General features: G+C 39.7%; 1 protein-coding gene across 4 annotated transcripts in view; it reads right to left on the bottom strand.

Moving 5' to 3' along the window:
• LOC128686298 (ribosome biogenesis protein WDR12 homolog) overlaps positions 1-20813 on the bottom strand; it is a 101984-nt gene extending 81171 nt beyond the window's left edge. The window contains exons 1-3 of one of the 4 annotated variants that reach the window (XM_070085992.1): positions 20471-20813; positions 20055-20389; positions 10253-10341 (exon numbers count right to left, since the gene is read on the bottom strand). In XM_070085992.1, coding sequence (XP_069942093.1) covers positions 10253-10341; positions 20055-20134 — 169 coding nt within the window. In that variant the 5' untranslated portion in view covers positions 20135-20389; positions 20471-20813. Of the gene's footprint in view, positions 1-10252; positions 10342-20054; positions 20445-20470 lie in introns of those variants that run through there. The other 3 variants (XM_070085991.1, XM_070085994.1, XM_070085993.1) reach the window with 3 other exon arrangements.
• Positions 20814-22542: the final 1729 nt, after the last annotated feature.

The following is a 22542-nucleotide window of genomic DNA, read 5'->3' as shown; positions in this document are numbered from 1 at the left end:
AAATCTCTCAAACCAGCCTTTGCTGGCCCTAAATTCACTAACAGCAGCACTCATTCCAGGCATTTTCTTAACGAGATCCGCATGCAACTACCTTGCCTTTTCACAAATGATCGACTCCACAACACTATCTCCTGCTAATTGTTTTTTGGTGATCCACAAGAAAAATAACTTCTCCCTATCTTCCATTACTGTTTCATTAGAACATTTACTCCTTCCGCAACATTAGCTTCCTTGATTTCTACTTTTTCTGCCAGGATGGAAGTGATTGTTGATTTGGATTTCCCATACATCCTGACAAGTTCCAGCACCCGCACGCCACTCTCATACTTTTTAGTAACTTCTTTCTTAAATTCCATTGTGTTTCTCACTTTCTTTACCAAAGGAACTTTACTAGGAACTTTCTTCGAGCCCATGGTTGCTTATTTCGCAGTTGCACTCAATCAAAAACCACAAAATCAATGGATTATAGCAAAATGTTTGGATGAATGAGCAGGAGGTTCCTCACTCACCCAGAGACACGGCCACACTGACTCATGAATGCACGAGCGGCTGCCGGGCGGCGGGTGGACGCGTTCAATACAACCGATAAGTGAAATAATGGCTGATAACCAGAATAAAATTTTGGTCAAAAAAATGTGTGATAATCGAGTTGGCTGATAACCGAGGGTCCATTGCACTATAAAAAATCTGAGTATTCTTTACCTCTCCAGCAGTAAGCTCTCAAGACAGCCTCTACATAAATACTAACCAATGTATACAGTATCTCTGCCATAGACAACTAACACACCAGTCTCACATTGGCTTTGTAAGGCAAATATAACACCACACCAGTCTCACACTGGCTCTGTCACTCTGTCAAACACTAAAACAACACACCAGCCCCACACTGGTTTTGTCAGACACTATAACAACACACTAGCCCCACACTGGTTGTGTGTCAGACCTATAACATCACACCAGTCTCACACTGGTTATGTCAGACCTATAACAGCACATCACAATATTTGTGAACTGTTTGGAAAAGAATGCCCAATAGCCAGGTCTCCAACCAAACTCCATAAACTGAAAAAAGAACTATTTCAGTGTTTCTCAGCCAAATTTGTCAGATAACCCACCATGGGGCAGGGGACCACTGAGAAACCAACACATTCTTTAATTACTGGGGAACATTTGTGTTGCCTTGGGTAACAAGCTTAATGTATTCTCCACATTCTTTGTTATGGGTATTTGAATCAGAGTATTATGATAAAATTACCAGCATTAAATTATTCACAAACAAATGAACAGAAAGGTAAAAAGATAAAAAAATTCCAAATTTCCCGTTTTCACAATAATTCCACCATCATTAACGCTGTGAAACTGAAAGACTAAAAACCATGATCCTTATCTCCTGTACTTTAATGCTCCTTGTGGCATCCTGTTGGCACTTCTTGAAAGAATATGGGTTTTAAATTTTAGGATGCTATTTGCTAATGAAAATAAGAATATGATTTAGTCACTGGCAATGCTTTATTCAAAAACAAAGTGAAGTAACATGCATTTGAAGAAAGCTTTCCTGTTAAATCTTGAGTAATCCTGTGGGTGTGATGGGAGACTGGATTATCATTTTTGGGTGAGAAAATTCTCTGCATGCCACAAAGATTTGCTGTATTCCATAAATCACTTTGTAGCAGTGATAGTTTCATGTAATGTAACTCAAGAAATCGTAATGACACGATTGCAAATAAACCATACCCCCGGCCGGGATTGAACCCGCGGTCATAGAGTCTCAAAACTCCAGCCCGTCGCGTTAACGACGGGCTGGAGTTTTGAGACTATGACCGCGGGTTCAATCCCGGCCGGGGGTATGGTTCATGTAATGTAATTTTTTTTTTTTTTAACAAGGCGGCCATCTCCCACCGAGGCAGAGTGACCCAAAAAGAAGAAAATCCCCAAAAAGGAAAATACTTTCATCATCATTCAACACTTTCACCTCACTCACACAGAATCAATGTTTTTGCAGAGGTGCTCAGAACACAACAGTTTTGAAGCATATACGTATAAAGATACACAACATATCCCTCCAAACTGCTAATATCCTGAACCCCTCCTTTAGAGTGCAGGCATTGTACTTACCATTTCCAGGACTCAAGTCCGGTTATATAAAAATAACCGGTTTCCCTGAATCCCTTAATTAAATATTACCCTGCTCACACTCCAACAGATCGTCAGGTCCCAAATACCATTCGTCTTCATTCACTCCTATCAAACACGCTCATGCACGCCTGCTGGAAGTCCAAGCCCCTCGCCCACAAAACCTCCCTTACCCCTTCCTTCCAACCTTTTCGAGGATGACCCCTACCCCACCTTCCTTTCCCTACAGATTTATACACTCTCCATGTCATTTTACTTTGATCCATTCTAAATGACCACACCACCTCAACAACCCCTCTTCAGCCCTCTGACTACTACTTTTATTAACTCCACACCTTCTCCTAATTTCCACACTCCGAATTTTCTGCATAATATTTACACCACACATTGCCCTTAGACAGGACATCTCCACTGCCTCCAACTGCCTCCTCACTGCTGCATTCACAACCCAAGCTTCACACCCAAATAAGTGTATTGGTACTACTATAATTTCATACATTCTCTACTTTGCCTCCATAGATAACATTTTTTGTCTCCACATATACCTCAATGCACCACTCACCTTTTTTCCTCTCATCAATTCTATGATTAACCTCATCCTTCATAAATCCATCCACCGACACGTCAACTCCCAAGTATCTGAAAACATTCACTTCTTCCATATTCCTCCTCCCCAATTTGATATCCAATTTTTCTTTATCTAAATCATTTAACACCCTCATCACCTTACTCTTTTCTATGTTCACTTTCAACTTTCTACCTTTACACACACTCCCAAACTCATCCACTAACCTTTGCAATTTTTCTTTAGAATCCCCCATAAGCACAGTATCATCAGCAAAAAGCAACTGTGTCAATTCCCATTTTGTATTTAATTCCCCATAATTTAATCCCACCCCTCTCCCCAACACCCTAGCATTTACTTCTTTTACATCCCCATCTATAAATACAGGAGGGCCCCACTTATACGGCGGGTTAGGTTCCAGGCTACCGCCGTAAAGCGGAAACCGCCGTAAAGTGGAACACCCTTTTTTTCCACTTACAAATGCATACAAACACTAGATAACAAGTTTACACTAACATATATTATGTTAGCAATAGAACCAGGCATCAAAAAACAATAAAAAAGTACAATACACACATAGTGCACTCATTACTTACCTTAAAATATTTATAGTCTTAATCTAGGGTGAGACAAGTAGTATTTATTGTAAGAAATCAAGTGTGGTATGTATGGTAGTCAGCCAGGCTACCATACCAGGCCACCCCACCCACACATACTATTCTATGATATTTAAGCATCCCAGAGCGATAAAATGTATATACAGTTCACTCATTACTTACCTTAAAATATAGGGTGAGATGAGTAGTATTTATTGTAAAAAATCAAGTGTGGTATGTATGGTAGTCAGCCAGGCTACCATACCAGAGAGAAAGAATGAGTGCATGAGAGAGGACAGGCGCAGAGTTATGTAAACAAACCAGGCGAAGGTAAGTTTTGTAAACAGTGTACACGTCTGGTTTGTGTACAAGTTACATTGTGTACAGGTTGTCTCTACATTGATACGGTAGAATAAATAAAGAAGAACACTCCCATTCTCATGTAACATCATTTTGAGAAGAAATGATGCTCTGAGTGAAGGCAATGGAAGTAAGTCACTCTGACTTTTTTGGGTTATCCTAGGTTCTCTACACATATGTTATGTATTTATGTTATGTATCGTGTTTATTATATAATTTTGAAAAAAATATCACGGATGGATTAATGAAAATGTGTATATTAACGTAATATACAACATTTAATGATACACCGAGCTCAGACAGCGTAAACAAACAAACTGAACAGGTTGTGGACGATCACTCGGTCAGGCGAAATAGACGGTATTAATACGTGTCCAGTTTTAGTTCATTCATGTACATTTGTAAGAGTTTGTGAAACTTTTACCTTATAATATTTTTATTATTATTATAATAATTAAATCACGAAACAAATACTCTTACACTGTGTACAAGTTAGTACAGAATTATAGCTATAAAGTGAAGGCATACGAAAGGAATATTTTTCTACAGTTATCCCTAGTAACAGGTGACGGGCTAGAGAAAACGTAATTCTTCCGACACTTCTACAAACCGTTTGGTAAACATCTCATATATATTTGTATAAATTTTTATACTGTGGGTGCATGTATCATGTTTGTGTGTTACATAATGTGTTTCTTATATAATTTTGAAAAAAATATCATAGATAGATTAAGAGAAATGTCTATATTAACGTAATATGCGACATTAATGCGCCCAAGAGATTATTATTATTACTATTATTAATACTATTATTATTATTATTATTATTATTATTACTGCATCAAGAGTAGAGAGACTCTTAGTGATTTTAATGTATACCTACATGCCAGCACAGTGTGTAAGTTTATTTAGGTACAGGTGTACACAAGTTTAATTATCAAGTACAATACATATAAAATATACAATAACTTTAAAACACTTGAAATTTTGGAAAGTTTCCAGACATAATAAGGAGATGTGCTCAGAGAGAATGTAAACAAACTCGGTGGGCCGCTGTGACCGTATTAGAAAGACAGGTGGGGGGAGCCGTATAGCGAGTTTTGGTCATAATTTGAAATGTCCGTATTAGCGGAACGCCGTAAAGCGAAACGCCCTAAAGTGGGGCCCTCCTGTATATTAAACAACCATGGTGACATTACACATCCCTGTCTAAGACCTACTTTTACTGGGAAGTAATCTCCCTCTCTTCTACACACCCTAACCTGAGCCTCACTATCCTCATAAAAACTCTTTACAGCATTTAGTAACTTACTACCTCTTCCATATACTTGTAACATCTGCCACATTGTTCCCCTATCCACTCTATCATATGCCTTTTCTAAATCCATAAATGCAATAAAAACTTCCCTACCTTTATCTAAATAGTGTTCACATACACAGTGGTCCCTCAATTACAGTCCTTAATCCGTTCCTGGAAGTGGGACTATTATCAAAATAGACAATTTTCGAATCAATTTTCCCCATAAGAAATAATGTAAATCCAATTAATTCGTTCCAGGCACCAGAAGTATCAACAACAATTTTTTTTTTACCTAAAAGATAGATTTACATGCACAAAAGAATGAACATCCAACATGACAGTTACCTTTATTGAAGGCTGTTGTTGATGAATGGAAGACAGGGAGGAGGAGAGAGGGAAGAGAGGTTATTGTTTGGAAGGGAAATCCCCTCCATAAGGACTCTAGGTCACTTCAGGGGTCACTTCCCAAGCATAAATATAGATTTACATGCAGAAAAAAATGCCAAATAAATGTAAAGCACTAATAAAATGTATAAATGAACATTGGTAATAGGGGTAGTTGATGAGTGGAACGGTCTGCCTAGTAGAGTGATCCAAGCTAAAACATTGGGTAGTTTCAAATTTAGGTTGGATGAATACATGAGTGAGAGGGGTTGGATTTGAGTCGGACTTGCACCTGAGCTTATTGCTTGGGTAGCATTTGTTCTGTTAGTGGGTTGGATTTGTGAAGGACTGGCCTAGTATGGGCCAACAGGCTTATTGCAGTGTTCCTCCTTTCTTATGTTCTAAAAGCTATGGCTTGAGTAGTTTCAAATTTAGGTTGGATAAATACACGAGTGAGAGGGGTTGGATTTGGGTCGGACTTGCACCTGAGCTTATTGCTTGGGTAGCATTTGTTCTGTTAGTGGGTTGGATTTGTGAAAGACCTGCCTAGTATGGGCCAGCAGGCCTACTGCAATGTTCCTCCTTTCTTATGTTCTTATTGGAGACTTGTTTGTGCAAGGAAGGGATGGCAAGTTTATTGTTGGAGAATATGACACTAATATCAACTCTACGGCTTATTTATCTATCACAATCCAACTAATATGACATAATAAACAATATTAATAACATAGTAACATGGAATATACTCTAGAATGAATAAAAAAAAGTCATTACGCATGTCAAGAGGTGTTGTGTTGTTGTTGGGTATATAAGGGCCACTGAGAGTAAGCCGTCCATAATGGTGGTGAAGCAGCAGCTGAGGCGGTGGTGTTTTCTGTAGCCCTATATAACTCCAACAACATTAGAGGAGTTGGTAGAATCGCTGAACCACTAAAGAAGGAACCCTCTACCACCATCACTATGACCTTCTACCACTATTACAACTGTTACCACCATCACTACTACCTTCTACCACCATCAACCGCTATCACAACTGCTTCCACTCTACCACCACCACCTTTGTATTTTTGTACAAACTTTTTCATAAATTATATGTTTTTTCTGTCTCATACACATGCAAGATTTCAGGTATGTCTTGCTACTTCTACTTACACTTAGGTCACACTACACATACATGTACAAGCATATATATACACACCCATTTGGGTTTTCTTCTATTTTCTTTCTAGTTCCTGTTCTTGTTTATTTCCTCTTACCTCCATGGGGAAGTGGAACAGAATTCTTCCTCCGTAAGCCATGCGTGTTGTAAGAAGCAACTAAAATGCCGGGAGCAAGGGGCTAGTAACCCCTTCTCCTGTATATATTACTAAATGTAAAAGGAGAAACTTCTGTTTTTCCTTTTGGGTCACCCTGCCTCGGTGGGATACGGCCGGTGTGTTGAAAGAAAGAAAGATATGTTTTTCACATTCTTTACCAAAGGGCTGGCACTAGAAGCTTTCTTTGGAGCCATGGTAGCTTATTTAGCACTTGCAAGCACTAAAATCAATGGAATATTATGAAATATTTCGTAGGAGCATGTGAGGGCACCGTCGCTCACTGGTAAACAATGGCACACTGGCTGGGAAGGCAGGCCCAGGCGGCTCAGAGCGTGAGTACGCGTCCCGGATGAATTACGATTAGTGAGTTAACGGACCATTTGTGAGCCAATGTTTAGACAAAATAACGGGACTATTTCCAAAATGGACGACTCTCAGGCCAGATGATTATTGAGGGACCACTGTATGCTTCAATGTAAACACTTGATCTACACATCCCTTACCCACTCTGAAACCTCCTTGCTCATCAGCAATCCTACAGTCTGTCTTACCTCTAATTCTTTCAATTATAACCCTACCGTACACTTTTCCTGGTATACTCAGTAAACTTATTCCTCTAATTTTTACAATCTCTTTTGTCCCCCTTCCCTTTATATAAAGGGACTATACATGCTCTCTGCCAATCCCTAGGTACCTTCCCCTCTTTCATACATTTATTAAACAAAAATACCAACCACTCCAACACTATATCCCCCCTTGCTTTTAACATTTCTGTCATGATCCCGTCAGTTCCAGCTGCTTTACCCCCTTTCATTCTACGTAATGCCTCACGCACCTCCCCCACACTCACATCCTGCTCTTCTTCACTCTTAAAAGATGGTATACCTCCCTGGCCAGTGCATGAAATTACCACTTCCCTTTATTCGTCTACATTTAAAAGTTCCTCAAAATATTCTCGCCATCTACCCAAAACCTCCATCTCCCCATCTACTAACTCCCCTACTCTGTTTTTAACTGACAAATCCATTCGTTCTCTAGGCTTTCTTAACTTGTTTAACTCACTCCAAAATTTTTTCTTATTTTCATTAAAATTTCTTGACAGTGCCTCTCCCACTCTATCATCTGCTCTCCTTTTGCACTCTCTCACCATTCTCTTCACCTTTCTTTTACTCTCCATATACTCTACTCTTCTTATAACACTTCTGCTTTGTAAAAACCTCTCGTAAGCTAACTTTTTCTCTTTTATCACACCCTTTACTTCATCATTCCCCCAATTATCCTCTTTCCTCCTGCACCCACCCTCCTATAACCACAAACTTCTGCCCCACATTTTAATACTGCATTTTTAAAACTATTCCAACCCTCTTCAACCCCCCCCACTACTCATACTTGCACCAGCCCACCTTTCTGCCAATAGTTGCTTATATCTCACCCGAACTTCCTCCTCCCTTAGTTTATACACTTTCACCTCCCTCTTGCTTGTTGTTGCCATTTTCCTCTTTTCCCATCTACCTCTTACTCTAACTGTAGCTACAACTAAATAATGATCCGATATATCAGTTGCCCCTCAATAAACATGTACATCCTGGAGCCTACCCATCAACCTTTTATCCACCAATACATAATCTAACAAACTACTTTCATTACGTGCTATATCATACCTTGTATATTTATTTATCCTCTACTTCATAAAATATGTATTACTTATTACCAAACCTATTTCTACACATAGCTCAATTAAAGGTTCCCCATTTTCATTTACCCCTGGCACCCCAAATTTACCTACTACCTCCACAACATTTTTGCCCACTTTAGCATTGAAATCCCCAACCATCATTACTCTCACACTTGGTTCAAAACTCCCCACGCATTCACTCAACATTTCCCAAAATCTCTCTCTCTCCTCTACACTTCTCTCTTCTCCAGGTGCATATACGCTTACTGTAACCCACTTTTTACATCCAACCCTTATTTTACTCCACATAATCCTTGAATTAATACATTTGTAGTCCCTCTTTTCCTGCCATAACTTATCCTTCAACATTATTGCTACTCCTTCTTTAGCTCTAATTCTATTTGAAACCCTTGACCTAATCCCATTTATTCCTCTCCACTGAAACTCTCCCACCCCCTTCAGCTTTGTTTCACTTAAAGCCAGGACATCCAGCTTCTCATTCATAACATCCACAATCATCTCTTTCTTATCATTTGCACAACATCCACGCACATCCAGACTTCCCACTCTGACAATTTTCTTCTTCTTATTCTTTTTAGTAATTATTACAGGAAAAGGGTTTACTAGCCTATTGTTCTCGGCTGTTTAGTTGACTTTTACAACACGCATGGCTTACGGAGGAAAGATTCTTATTCCACTTCCATAAGAACATAAGAACATAAGAAAGGAGGAACACTGCAGCAGGCCTGTTGGCCCAAACTAGGCCATGGATATAAAAAGAAAAGTAATAAGACCAAGAACTATTAAGATAAAATCAAAGAAAACTCAGATGAGTGTGTATAAATAAACATGTATATGTATGTGTAGAGTGACCTAAGTGTAAGTAGAAGTAGCAAGACGTACCTGTAATCTTGCATATTTATGAGACAGACAAAAGACACCAGCAATCCTACCATCATGTAAAACAATTACAGGCTTTCGTTTCACACTCACTTGGCAGGACGGTAGTACCCCCGGGTGGTTGCTGTCTACCAACCTACTACCTACAATGTAAATACTATTTACAAACCCTAGCAGAGCAAAAATTAGGGGGTATATCATAACGATCTTCCCCAGCATTTAGTGAGGGGGACAGGCTACCAATATTTGGTCCAGGAAAAGGGTGAACAGTGTCCTGATGTCAAAATTATAATTATTTTATGGGTAAAATCTTATGTTTAGTTACAGTTTTGTGGTTGTAACAAGTGAATATTGTTTTAAGTAATTTCATGAATTTTCTTTCATAGGCAGAATCATTATGAATATTAATACAATTGTAAAAACTCTGAATTAAGGAATTTAGTGAAAATGTTGCTTTTTCAAAAAAATATTTTTGCTCTTCAGAGGTACCCATTGTATGTTATATTCAGTGCAAGTTTGAGTGTTTCAACAAGAGCCTTGATACTGCATTCTGTATTGTATGTTGCAATACAGAGCACCACATTATTATCATAATCATGGGGCAAGCACTAAACCCTTAGGGATTATACAATGCCTATTGGGGGGGGGGGGGGTGGAAGGTATTCAGGCTTAATTCTGGGAACTGGAGCACAGATCCAACTCCCTAAATTAAGAGCCCCTCATCACCATCAAGGAACCTCCCTTGAGGGTGCAAAACAGCACAGTATAAACGGAAAACAAATTAATTTTACTGTTTTCAGTTGCATAGTCTTTGTTTTCTTATCAATATCTTCATTTTTTACTCTCATCATTTAACCCTACTGTGGCGTAAATGCTGGAAACCTGCGCAAGCTACCATACATGAGCAGAGACAAGACAAACATCATACATGTTACAGTAATATTTAACACTAGAAACTGAATACTTACCAACAGCTACAAGAAGCAAATGTTTCAGAACTTTTATTTAAACTGCAAGTCTTACCATGCTTAATAAATGCTCCGATAACTTTATCAAGTCCAGAAGGGTTGGTGCTGGCCCGCACTGAGACTGACGTCCCAGGAACAGCATACCTTAGTGGAAACAATTTCACTTACATTAGTCACTAAAATATCACTGACCACAAGACAATTCAGGCATCATGTATGATAACATATCACTAAAACATTTTAAAATAAAATTCAGAAAACTTACTCAGATAAGAATATATACTCTAAGTTGATCTCTGTATAGTATGATCATGCCCAACGAGTTTTGCTTAAAGTTAGTGGTTTTCTTTTGCACTTAGCAATATTTTACTACATATAAATTAAATTTTGTATACTGCAGAAATGAAATACAGTGGACCCCCGCCTTACGAACGCATTGCGTTACGTTAAATCCGCCATACGAAGCATTTGAACACAAAAATTTTGCCTCGCCTCATGATAAAAAACTTGCCTTACGTGATTCGTCTGGGACGCGTCCCGTGTGGCCTCAGCACCAGTGTTTACACGCCAGCCAGTGCGGTCGCATCTACGCATAAATTCGGTACATTTCACATTATCCCAGTGGTTTTAGTGCTTGTAACTGCAAAGTAAGTCACCAAGGACCCCAAGAAAGCTTCTAGTGCCATCCCTGTGGTAAAAAGGGCGAGAATTAGTATGAAACTGAAAAAAGAAATGTGTGGAAAGTGGGTTGAACTGCAAACCTTTACAGATGAAAATCACCCTGACACAGCTACGGCAAGCCGTGCTGGCAATCTGTACAATGACAATGTTATGGCCCATTTTAAGAAAGTCGTGACAGGTCCAGTGACTCTCAAGCTGGTCCTAATGGCATTAAAAGAAGAAGGGAAGTAACCCCGGAAAAGGACTTGCTACCTCAAGTCCTAATGGAAGGGGATTCCCCTTCTAAACAATAACTTCCACACACTCCCCTCCTCCCATCCCATCAATCATCACCAGATCTTCAATAAAGGTAAGTGTCATGTATTCTATTCTTAGTAGAGTAGTAATTGTGCATGTCTACTTCAGTTTGTGTGTATTAAAATTAATGTTTCATGTAGTAAAAAATTTTTTTTTTCATACTTTGGGGTGTCAGGAACGGATTAATTTGATTTCCATTATTTCTTATGGGGAAAATTAATTCGGCTAACGATAATTTCAGCTTACGATGAGCTCTCAGGAATGGATTAATATCGTAAGGTGGGGGTCCACTGTACATGTAAAGTTGTACAGGTTGGCTATCACTAATCCGGCAATCAGTTATCCGGTTCCACCAGTAATCTGGCACTAATTTTGGCTAGTATAATTTCAAATTTCATCATTATATTGACTCAAATTTTATCATTATACTAAGAAATTGTGCAGATGGTTTGTAAATCCACAGCAGCACAACTGTGGAGGAAAAAGCAGTGATGAAAATGAGGATGTAGCAGAAAAATCTCTCTATTGATAGGTTAATTAAGTGTATTCTAACCTAACCACTCTGTAATCTGGCAAACTCACTAATCTGGCACACTACAGGTCCCAATGATGCCGGATTAGTGATGGCCGACCTGTATTGTATTGTAATTAACCCCTTCAGGGTCCAAGGCCCAAATCTGAAGTGGTGCCCCAGTGTCCAAGAATTTTCAAAAAAGAAATTTGTTAGTTTTTCTTATGAAATGGTAGAGAATCTTTTTGTGAAGGTAATAAAACAAAAAGTACAAAATTTGATGGAAAATTGACGAAATTATGCTCTCGCGAATTTTGATGTGTCAGCGATATTTACGAATTGGCGATTTTGCCGACTTTGACTCCCATTTTAGGCCAATTACATTATTCCAATCAACCAAATTCTTAGCTATTTCACTAGTATTACTTCTATTCTATCGATTAAGCACAAGAAATCGCCAAGCCAACTGTTTCAACTACAAATTAAAGTGATCGGAAATTGTTAATTTGGCCAATTTAACACAAAGTTCAAAATATTCCAATTTCAAAATAGGGCCCAGAATAAACAATGTAGGTACTCCTGGAACTAAACTAACATTTCCTCTGTTCATCAGTTATGTTTTGAGGCTTTACAAATAAATTCCATTTTGATTTTTTATTCACACCAAAAAATAGAAGATTTACTGTTATGCAATACTGTAATAATTGAATAAATATCATCATCATATTTGTGAATGCATATCAGACCCACCAGCTGGTGTGTATTAGACATGTGAGGTGGTTTGTTTACTCTTGAATATCGGCAAAAATTTAACATTTCTGCTACTTTGAGCTCGGTTTCAAGCCATTTCCAGTGCTAAAACCAATCAAAATCATCTCTATTTCTGTAATATGTCTTCCATTCTATCAAATGAGACCAAGAAATTGCAAATACAACTATAAAAAACATACGAAAAAACACTGCAAAGTCGCTGTTTTAATCGAAAAATCATGATTTCAGTTTTTTTCTCTCATTATACACAGTGTGCTGCAGGATCTGTTTTATGTGGTGCACACATACCACATAGATGTATTCTCTCATATCTAGGCCCAAATGTACCACTCACAGTTTATCAGAGTGAGCTGAGCTCATGACGTAGATCTACGGTTTGGACCCTGAACGTAAAGCCATAGATCTACGGGACGGACCCTGAAAGGGTTAAGATGCAGTGGAGACAGTGCTCAGGGTAACTAAGATTTTAAAATTGTGGTCCAAACTGTCCAGCTAGGAGATGGGTTTGTTAAAATTTTTTACTGTACGGTACTAACAAAAAGTTATTGTTATGAACCTCTCGCATTTCTGCATCTCTCGTCACAACCTATCCGCCAAAACACCCAAAAGAATTGTTAGTGATAGTGGAAATATGAAACAAGTGAAAATTTGATAAAGAAAATAACTAGTGATGTTTACAGTACATGTTTCCTAAGTTCATAAAATCTTTAACTGTTTCATATTTCATGACTGATGATACTGAATTTGATTGTGTTTGTACTGCTAGTAAGAGTAATTCAATAACTAGCTTTATTTCAGTCACTGCAGTATCTGATAAAGTTATCCCCATACATGTATTAGATAAGCTCATCCTCCTCTACCTCAATACATGCAAGAGGAATAGTGGAGTCTGGTCATGAAATTGTACAAAGCAGCAAAATGTATGTATACATAACTATGTAGGAATTTTAAAAGATTTTCTGGGTACATCATAAATCTTTAAAATTTTTTCATCTATCAGCTCTGAGCTGCAAATACGCAGAGCTCATAAAAACATGGATGAGAATACAAAAAGTTTAACTGTGTGTATGCCTGTGCCCACAAATTTCTTTACGTATGTGCATTTAATATACATATATATTGTATGTTTGCATGTATTTATGTGCATATATGTGTATTTACATATGTAATTCTTTTTGTATGCATACACATGTAGATTCTCCATGAGGAAGTGAAGAATCCTTTCTCTGTAAATCATGTGTGTTGCAAGATGTGACTAAAATGCCAGGAGCAAAGTGCAAGTATAAATTATTAAATATACAGCTGGAGAGTGTTCCAGGGGTCAACACACACCCCTCCCATGGCCCGGTCCACAACCAGGCCTTACCTGGAGTTTACCTGGAGAGAGTTCCGGGGGTCAACGCCCCAGCGGCCCGGTCTGTGACCAGGCCTCCTGGTGGATCAGAGCCTGATCAACCAGGCTGCTACTGCTGGCTGCACGCAAACCAACGTACGAGCCAGAGCCCGGCTGGTCAGGAACCGACTTTAGGTGCTTGTCCAGTGCCAGATTGAAGACTGCCAGGGGTCTGTTGGTAATCCCCCTTATGTATGCTGGGAGGCAGTTGAACAGTCTCGGGCCCCTGACACTTATTGTATGATCTCTTAACGTGCTAGTGACACCCCTGCTTTTCATTAGGGGGATGTTGCATCGTCTGCCAAGTCTTTTGCTTTCGTAGTGAGTGATTTTCGTGTGCAAGTTCGGTACTAGTCCCTCTAGGATTTTCCAGGTGTATATAATCATGTATCTCTCCCGCCTGCATTCCAGCGAATACAGGTTTAGGAACCTCAAGCGCTCCCAGTAATTGAGGCGTTTTATCTCTGTTATGCGCGCCGTGAAGGTTCTCTGTACATTTTCTAGGTCAGCAATTTCATCTGCCTTGAAAGGTGCTGTTAGTGTGCAGCAATATTCCAGCCTAGATAGAACAAGTGACCTGAAGAGTGTCATCATGGGCTTGGCCTCCCTAGTTTTGAAGGTTCTCATTATCCATCCTGTCATTTTTCTAGCAGATGCGATTGATACAATGTTATGGTCCTTGAAGGTGAGATCCTCCGACATGATCACTCCCAGGTCTTTGACGTTGGTGTTTCGCTCTATTTTGTGGCCAGAATTTGTTTTGTACTCTGATGAAGATTTAATTTCCTCGAGTTTACCACATCTGAGTAATTGAAATTTCTCATCGTTGAACTTCATATTGTTTTCTGCAGCCCACTGAAAGATTTGGTTAATGTCCGCCTGGAGCCTTGCAGTGTCTGCAATGGAGGACACTGTCATGCAGATTCGGGTGTCATCTGCAAAGGAAGACACGGTGCTGTGGCTGACATCCTTGTCTATGTCGGATATGAGGATGAGGAACAAGATGGGAGCGAGTACTGTGCCTTGTGGAACAGAGCTTTTCACCGTAGCTGCCTCGGACTTTACTCTGTTGACGACTACTCTCTGTGTTCTGTTAGTGAGGAAATTATAGATCAATCGACCGACTTTTCCTGTTATTCCTTTAGCATGCATTTTGTGCGCTATTACGCCATGGTCACACTTGTCGAAGGCTTTTGCAAAGTCTGTATATATTACATCTGCATTCTTTTTGTCTTCTAGTGCATCTAGGACCTTGTCATAGTGATCCAATAGTTGAGACAGACAGGAGCGACCTGTTCGAAACCCACGTTGCCCTGGGTTGTGTAACTGATGGGTTTCTAGATGGGTGGTGATCTTGCTTCTTAGGACCCTTTCAAAGATTTTTATGATATGGTATGTTAGTGCTATCAGTCTGTAGTTCTTTGCTGTTGCTTTACTGCCCCCTTTGTGGAGTGGGGCTATGTCTGTTGTTTTTAGTAACTTGTAAAAAGACGAAAAATCTCATGAAAGCATTTCTTTTTTCAGGTCACGCTGCCTAGGTGGGAGACAGCCAATGTTAAAAAAAAAAAAATGTGTAGATGCATGCATATGTGGGTGTGTATAAGTATGTAAGTAAGTTTATTCAGGTATACACAAATACAGTTACATAGAATTATCATACATAGCAGCATATGTGTAGAGAACCTAGGATAACCCAAAAAAGTCAGACAGAGTGACTTATTTCCATTGGGGTCCTTTTACCTTATTATTATAATATAAAGGTTATAATATTTTCTTATTATTCTACAATGAAGATAACATCTTATTATCATACTAAAAAGACTATCTACTACACCAAGGTCATTAAGACTATCTACAATACGAGGGTCATTACTAGGAATAAGGTAAAATTTACACGTATGTTAGCTAAAAAATAGAAAATCATTCCCCTCCCTTTCTGTAGCTACATTCATCAGACACCTTTTGGCACTCTTCTTGAACTGGTTCATGCTATGACCGGCTTTGACATGTGCGGGCAGTCTGTTCCATTCCTTTATTGCTGTACAATAAAAGGTGTTTGACGCCTGGCCAATGACTGTGGGTACTACAAAGTTGTGCTCTCTCCCCCTGGTACTATGATTGCTTTGGTTCCCAACCTTGACAAAATTGACAGCAAGATATTCTGGACATTGTTTGTGAGCAATTTTATAAACATGATTTAGCTTCAGTTGTTTTACTCTGTCTTCAACATTCAGCATATCCAACTGCTGTAATTCATCCTGGCCTACATGTTCTCTTGGTATGCATGTGTATATATGTATGTGTACATATGTGTAGAATGCATGTCTGAATGTATAATATGCATACAGTATTTATGAATGCATATATTTTTTCTACACTTTGATATACATTTGTGCATATGTATGTGTGGCAATGTATGCACGTTCCTTCTTGGTGGTGAACTTAACCAGTGATGAACTAACTGTCCTGCTTGGTGGTGAACCTGACCAGTGATGAACTTACTGTTCCTACTTGGTGGTGAACTTAACCAGTGATGAACTTATGGTTCCCACTTGGTGGTGAACTTAGCCAGTGATGAACTTATGGCTCCCACTTGGTGGTGAACTTAACCAGTGATGAACTTACTGTTCCTGCTTGGTGGTGAACTTAACCAGTGATGAACTTACTGTTCCTGCTTGGTAGTGAACTTAACCAGTGATGAACTTACTGTTCCTACTTGGTGGTGAACTTAACCAGTGATGAACTTACTGTTCCTACTTGGTGGTGAACTTAACCAGTGATGAACTTACTGTTCCTGCTTGGTGGTGAACTTAACCAGTGATGAACTTACTGTTCCTGCTTGGTAGTGAACTTAACCAGTGATGAACTTACTGTTCCTGCTTGGTAGTGAACTTACCAGTGATGAACTTACTGTTCCTACTTGGTAGTGAACTTAACCAGTGATGAACTTACTGTTCCTACTTGGTAGTGAACTTAACCAGTGATGAACTTACTGTTCCTACTTGGTAGTGAACTTAACCAGTGATGAACTTAATGTTCCTACTTGGTAGTGAACTTAACCAGTGATGAACTTACTGTTCCTGCTTGGTGGTGAACTTAACCAGTGATGAACTTACTGTTCCTGCTTGGTAGTGAACTTTACCAGTGATGAACTTACTGTTCCTACTTGGTGGTGAACTTAACCAGTGATGAACTTACTGTTCCTACTTGGTAGTGAACTTAACCAGTGATAAACTTACTGTTCCTACTTGGTAGTGAACTTAACCAGTGATAAACTTACTGTTCCTACTTGGTAGTGAACTTAACTAGTGATGAACTTACTGTTCCTGCTTGGTAGTGAACTTACCAGTGATGAACTTACTGTTCCTGCTTGGTAGTGAACTTACCAGTGATGAACTTACTGTTCCTGCTTGGTGGTGAACTTAACCAGTGATGAACTTACTGTTCCTGCTTGGTAGTGAACTTAACCAGTGATGAACTTACTGTTCCTGCTTGGTGGTGAACTTAACCAGTGATGAACTTACTGTTCCTGCTTGGAACTTAACCAGTGATGAACTTACTTTTCCTGCTTTGTAGTGAACTTAACCAGTAATGAACTTACTGTTCCTGCTTGGTGGTGAACTTAACCAGTTATGAACTTACCGTTCCTGCTTGGTGGTGAACTTTACCAGTGATGAACTTACTGTTCCTGCTTGGTAGTGAACTTTACCAGTGATGAACTTACTGTTCCTGCTTGGTGGTGAACTTAGTGATGAACTTACTGTTCCTGGTAGTGAACTTAACCAGTGATGAACTTACTGTTCCTGCTTGGTGGTGAACTTAACCAGTGATGAACTTACTGTTCCTGCTTGGTAGTGAACTTAACCAGTGATGAACTTACTGTTCCTGCTTGGTGGTGAACTTAACCAGTGATGAACTTACTGTTCCTGCTTGGTGGTGAACTTAACCAGTGATGAACTTACTGTTCCTGCTTGGTGGTGAACTTAACCAGTGATGAACTTACTGTTCCTGCTTGGTGGTGAACTTAACCAGTGATGAACTTACTGTTCCTGCTTGGTAGTGAACTTAACCAGTGATGAACTTACTGTTCCTGCTTGGTGGTGAACTTTACCAGTGATGAACTTACTGTTCCTGCTTGGTGGTGAACTTAACCAGTGATGAACTTACTGTTCCTGCTTGGTGGTGAACTTAACCAGTGATGAACTTACTGTTCCTGCTTGGTGGTGAACTTAACCAGTGATGAACTTACTGTTCCTGCTTGGTAGTGAACTTAACCAGTGATGAACTTACTGTTCCTGCTTGGTAGTGAACTTAACCAGTGATGAACTTACTGTTCCTGCTTGGTAGTGAACTTAACCAGTGATGAACTTACTGTTCCTGCTTGGTGGTGAACTTAACCAGTGATGAACTTACTGTTCCTGCTTGGTAGTGAACTTAACCAGTGATGAACTTACTGTTCCTGCTTGGTAGTGAACTTAACCAGTGATGAACTTACTGTTCCTACTTGGTAGTGAACTTAACCAGTGATGAACTTACTGTTCCTACTTGGTAGTGAACTTAACCAGTGATGAACTTACTGTTCCTACTTGGTAGTGAACTTAACCAGTGATGAACTTACTGTTCATGTTTGGTGGTGAACTTAACCAGTGATGAACTTACTGTTCCTGCTTGGTAGTGAACTTTACCAGTGATGAACTTACTGTTCCTACTTGGTAGTGAACTTAACCAGTGATAAACTTACTGTTCCTACTTGGTAGTGAACTTAACCAGTGATAAACTTACTGTTCCTACTTGGTAGTGAACTTAAACCAGTGAACTTACTGTTCCTGCTTGGTAGTGAACTTAACCAGTGATGAACTTACTGTTCCTGCTTGGTAGTGAACTTAACCAGTGATGAACTTACTGTTCCTACTTGGTGGTGAACTTAACCAGTGATGAACTTACTGTTCCTACTTGGTGGTGAACTTAACCAGTGATGAACTTACTGTTCCTGCTTGGTAGTGAACTGAACTTACTGTTCCTACTTGGTAGTGAACTTAACCAGTGATGAACTTACTGTTCCTGCTTGGTGGTGAACTTAACCAGTGATGAACTTACTGCTCCTGCTTGGTAGTGAACTTCACCAGTGATAAACTTACTGTTCCTACTTGGTAGTGAACTTAACCAGTGATGAACTTACTGTTCCTGCTTGGTGGTGAACTTAACCAGTGATGAACTTACTGTTCCTGCTTGGTGGTGAACTTAACCAGTGATGAACTTACTGTTCCTGCTTGGTAGTGAACTTAACCAGTGATGAACTTACTGTTCATGTTTGGTGGTGAACTTAACCAGTGATGAACTTACTGTTCCTACTTGGTAGTGAACTTAACCAGTGATGAACTTACTGTTCCTGCTTGGTAGTGAACTTAACCAGTGATGAACTTACTGTTCCTACTTGGTAGTGAACTTAACCAGTGATGAACTTACTGTTCATGTTTGGTGGTGAACTTAACCAGTGATGAACTTACTGTTCCTGCTTGGTAGTGAACTTAACCAGTGATGAACTTACTGTTCCTACTTGGTAGTGAACTTAACCAGTGATGAACTTACTGTTCCTACTTGGTAGTGAACTTAACCAGTGATGAACTTACTGTTCCTGCTTGGTGGTGAACTTAACCAGTGATGAACTTACTGTTCCTGCTTGGTGGTGAACTTAACCAGTGATGAACTTACTGTTCCTGCTTGGTAGTGAACTTAACCAGTGATAAACTTACTGTTCCTACTTGGTAGTGAACTTAACCAGTGATGAACTTACTGTTCCTGCTTGGTGGTGAACTTAACCAGTGATGAACTTACTGTTCCTGCTTGGTAGTGAACTTAACCAGTGATGAACTTACTGTTCCTGCTTGGTGGTGAACTTAACCAGTGATGAACTTACTGTTCCTGCTTGGTAGTGAACTTAACCAGTGATGAACTTACTGTTCCTGCTTGGTAGTGAACTTAACCAGTGATAAACTTACTGTTCCTGCTTGGTGGTGAACTTTACCAGTGATGAACTTACTGTTCCTGCTTGGTGGTGAACTTAACCAGTGATGAACTTACTGTTCCTGCTTGGTAGTGAACTTAACCAGTGATAAACTTACTGTTCCTGCTTGGTGGTGAACTTAACCAGTGATGAACTTACTGTTCCTGCTTGGTAGTGAACTTAACCAGTGATAAACTTACTGTTCCTGCTTGGTGGTGAACTTAACGAGAAGATTAACATCTTCTGACATTCCCTGCTGCTGCTGCTGTTGCTGTTCCATGCTGCCTCTACCACCTGTCACAGCTGACCACTCCTGCGACCTGACGACCTGTGGCTGCTGACGACCTGTGGTGCTGCTGACGACCGGTGGTGCTGCTGACGACCTGTGGTGCTGCTGACGACCGGTGGTGCTGCTGACGACCTGTGGTGCTGCTGACGACCTGTGGTGCTGCTGACGACCTGTGGTGCTGCTGACGACCTGTGGTGCTGCTGACGACCTGTGGTGCTGCTGACGACCTGTGGTGCTGCTGACGACCTGTGGTGCCGGCGGTGTGAGGGAGACTCCCGGTAAACACTCACTTTAACACTGTGGTGCTGCGACGACGTGTGTGACGACCTGTGGTGCTGCTGACGACCTGTGGTGCCGGCGGTGTGAGGGAGACTCCCGGTAAACACTCACTTTAACACTATAATTCTCCTCCTCTGCTGCTCTTATTCCCTGGATGATCCTGGGAGATGCCTGCTGGAGCAGCAGGTGAGGTGTTGTAGTGGTAGTGTGTTAAGCAGGAGCAGTAGCAGGTGAAAATAAGATAAGTTCACCTCAGCCGCCACAACACAACCTCATGCTTCCTCAGACAGTCTTAATATAAACAATATATCATAACACTCAAAATCATCACTGTATTTCTCTTCTCTTATCTCTTTATTCGTATTGTATATTAATATTTATCAACGCACTTTACTTTCACTGAAATATTTTACATTTTTTTCTTTCCACCCAGTGTTTATATACATGGCAGAGGTCCAGCAAGACTCCAGGAATCAATAATCATTCTCATACTGGCATGAATTCAAAGTTTATTCTCTATAAGGATTACAATGTTGAATTTACAGAATTTGGTTATTGTGTGGTTTACATGTAGTTAAATAATGATTACAGAGTGTACCACTAGAACGCCTAGCATGGCTAGGCATTTCGGGCAGACTTAGTTTAATTCTTTATTTTAAAATATTACAAATTATGAGGTAAGTTGGTATTATGGCAAAGGGACTAAATACTAGTTTGTGAGTTTAGCAATGTGAATGCTTTTGTTTTGGCACAGTACATAGTTTCAGCATTGGAGTATCATAGGATTCATTATTTTAAGATTGAGATTAATATTTCTGTTTATGGTCAAATGGGTGAGTGAGTGTAAGTGTGAACCACCAGGTGGTATTCGTGTAGTTAGTTGATGGGGTTTATCAGGGAGATAAGATGTTTTCTAATGGTAGTCTTGAAGGTGATGAATGTGTCTGCAGTTCTAGAGTTTTCAGGTAGGGTGTTCCAGATTTTAGGGCCTTTGACAGCCTTCAACAGCCTCCCATCAAGCATTTTTTTTTTTTTTTTTTTTATATTTTATTTATAACATACAATACATTAACAAAAGCATACAATATGAGAGCATCGACAGACAATATAAAATTCATCAATTTCTATACACTGCAATATGCAGTAATATGTCATGCAGCTGATAGGTGAATACTGCCATATACATAATTCATAACTACAAAATATAACTATTCAAGTAATACAAAATAAAGAATCCTCTGACTCCTTCCCAACTGCTAATTTCAATATCCACACACAATAATTATATACCGCAAAAATGCAAGCAGTATAACCCCCTATTTACCCCTAGCTCACCAAAATGTACAGCATTTCACCGTTGTTTATGTAACTTATAAACTAACCATACTAAATTAAACTTAAGAACATATTAAATTGAAAACAATAACAACTCTACAGTAGTGAAAACGCCAGCTGCTGTCCTAATATTATTTATATATACATATGTATATATATACATTAGAAACTGACTTAGTTTACAATGGGAGTCAAATCCTAACTTTATTGCTGTCCCATGCAGCATTCTCAGACTTCTACTTTTATACGTACTACGATAGCCTTCAGCAGAAGGCATTAATTAACAATATTAAATAACTATTAAGAATGCATGAACTCAGCACTCCCATGCACACCCCAATTACACACAATCGTTCTCTCTTGCACTTGTCACTCACCCACGCACATGCACACCAAACCAACATCTTTCGTTTGGTCAAGCCCGTTTGGTACCCCCTCCCCGTTTTTTTATCTAATGCTTTACACAACAATCTAAACCCACTTCCCCCTCACAACTCTAGCAACTCCCCAACAGTTATGGACCTGTAACCCTCAGTGAAAGCTCCCTCCCATCTCCTCCCATAAATTCCTGATTCCTATTCATTGTCCTACAAAAAATCCTCGCTAAAACTCGTTTCCTCGTCTCCCCATTATCCACCCCTCTCATTCCCCTTCCCCACGATATGTACACGAAATCCACCACGATATAAGCTACTCCCGTGCCACATTCTCCCCCACCCCTATATCAAGACTCAGCTCTCAACACTGACACCCCAGTTCCTCCTATCCTCCTGACCACTTTCCCC

This window comes from Cherax quadricarinatus, chromosome 17 (assembly GCF_038502225.1).
Source record: "Cherax quadricarinatus isolate ZL_2023a chromosome 17, ASM3850222v1, whole genome shotgun sequence".
Lineage (NCBI taxonomy): Eukaryota > Metazoa > Arthropoda > Malacostraca > Decapoda > Parastacidae > Cherax > Cherax quadricarinatus.
The sequence above is the reverse complement of the archived record's forward strand: the minus strand, read 5'-3'. Positions and strand labels throughout refer to the sequence as shown.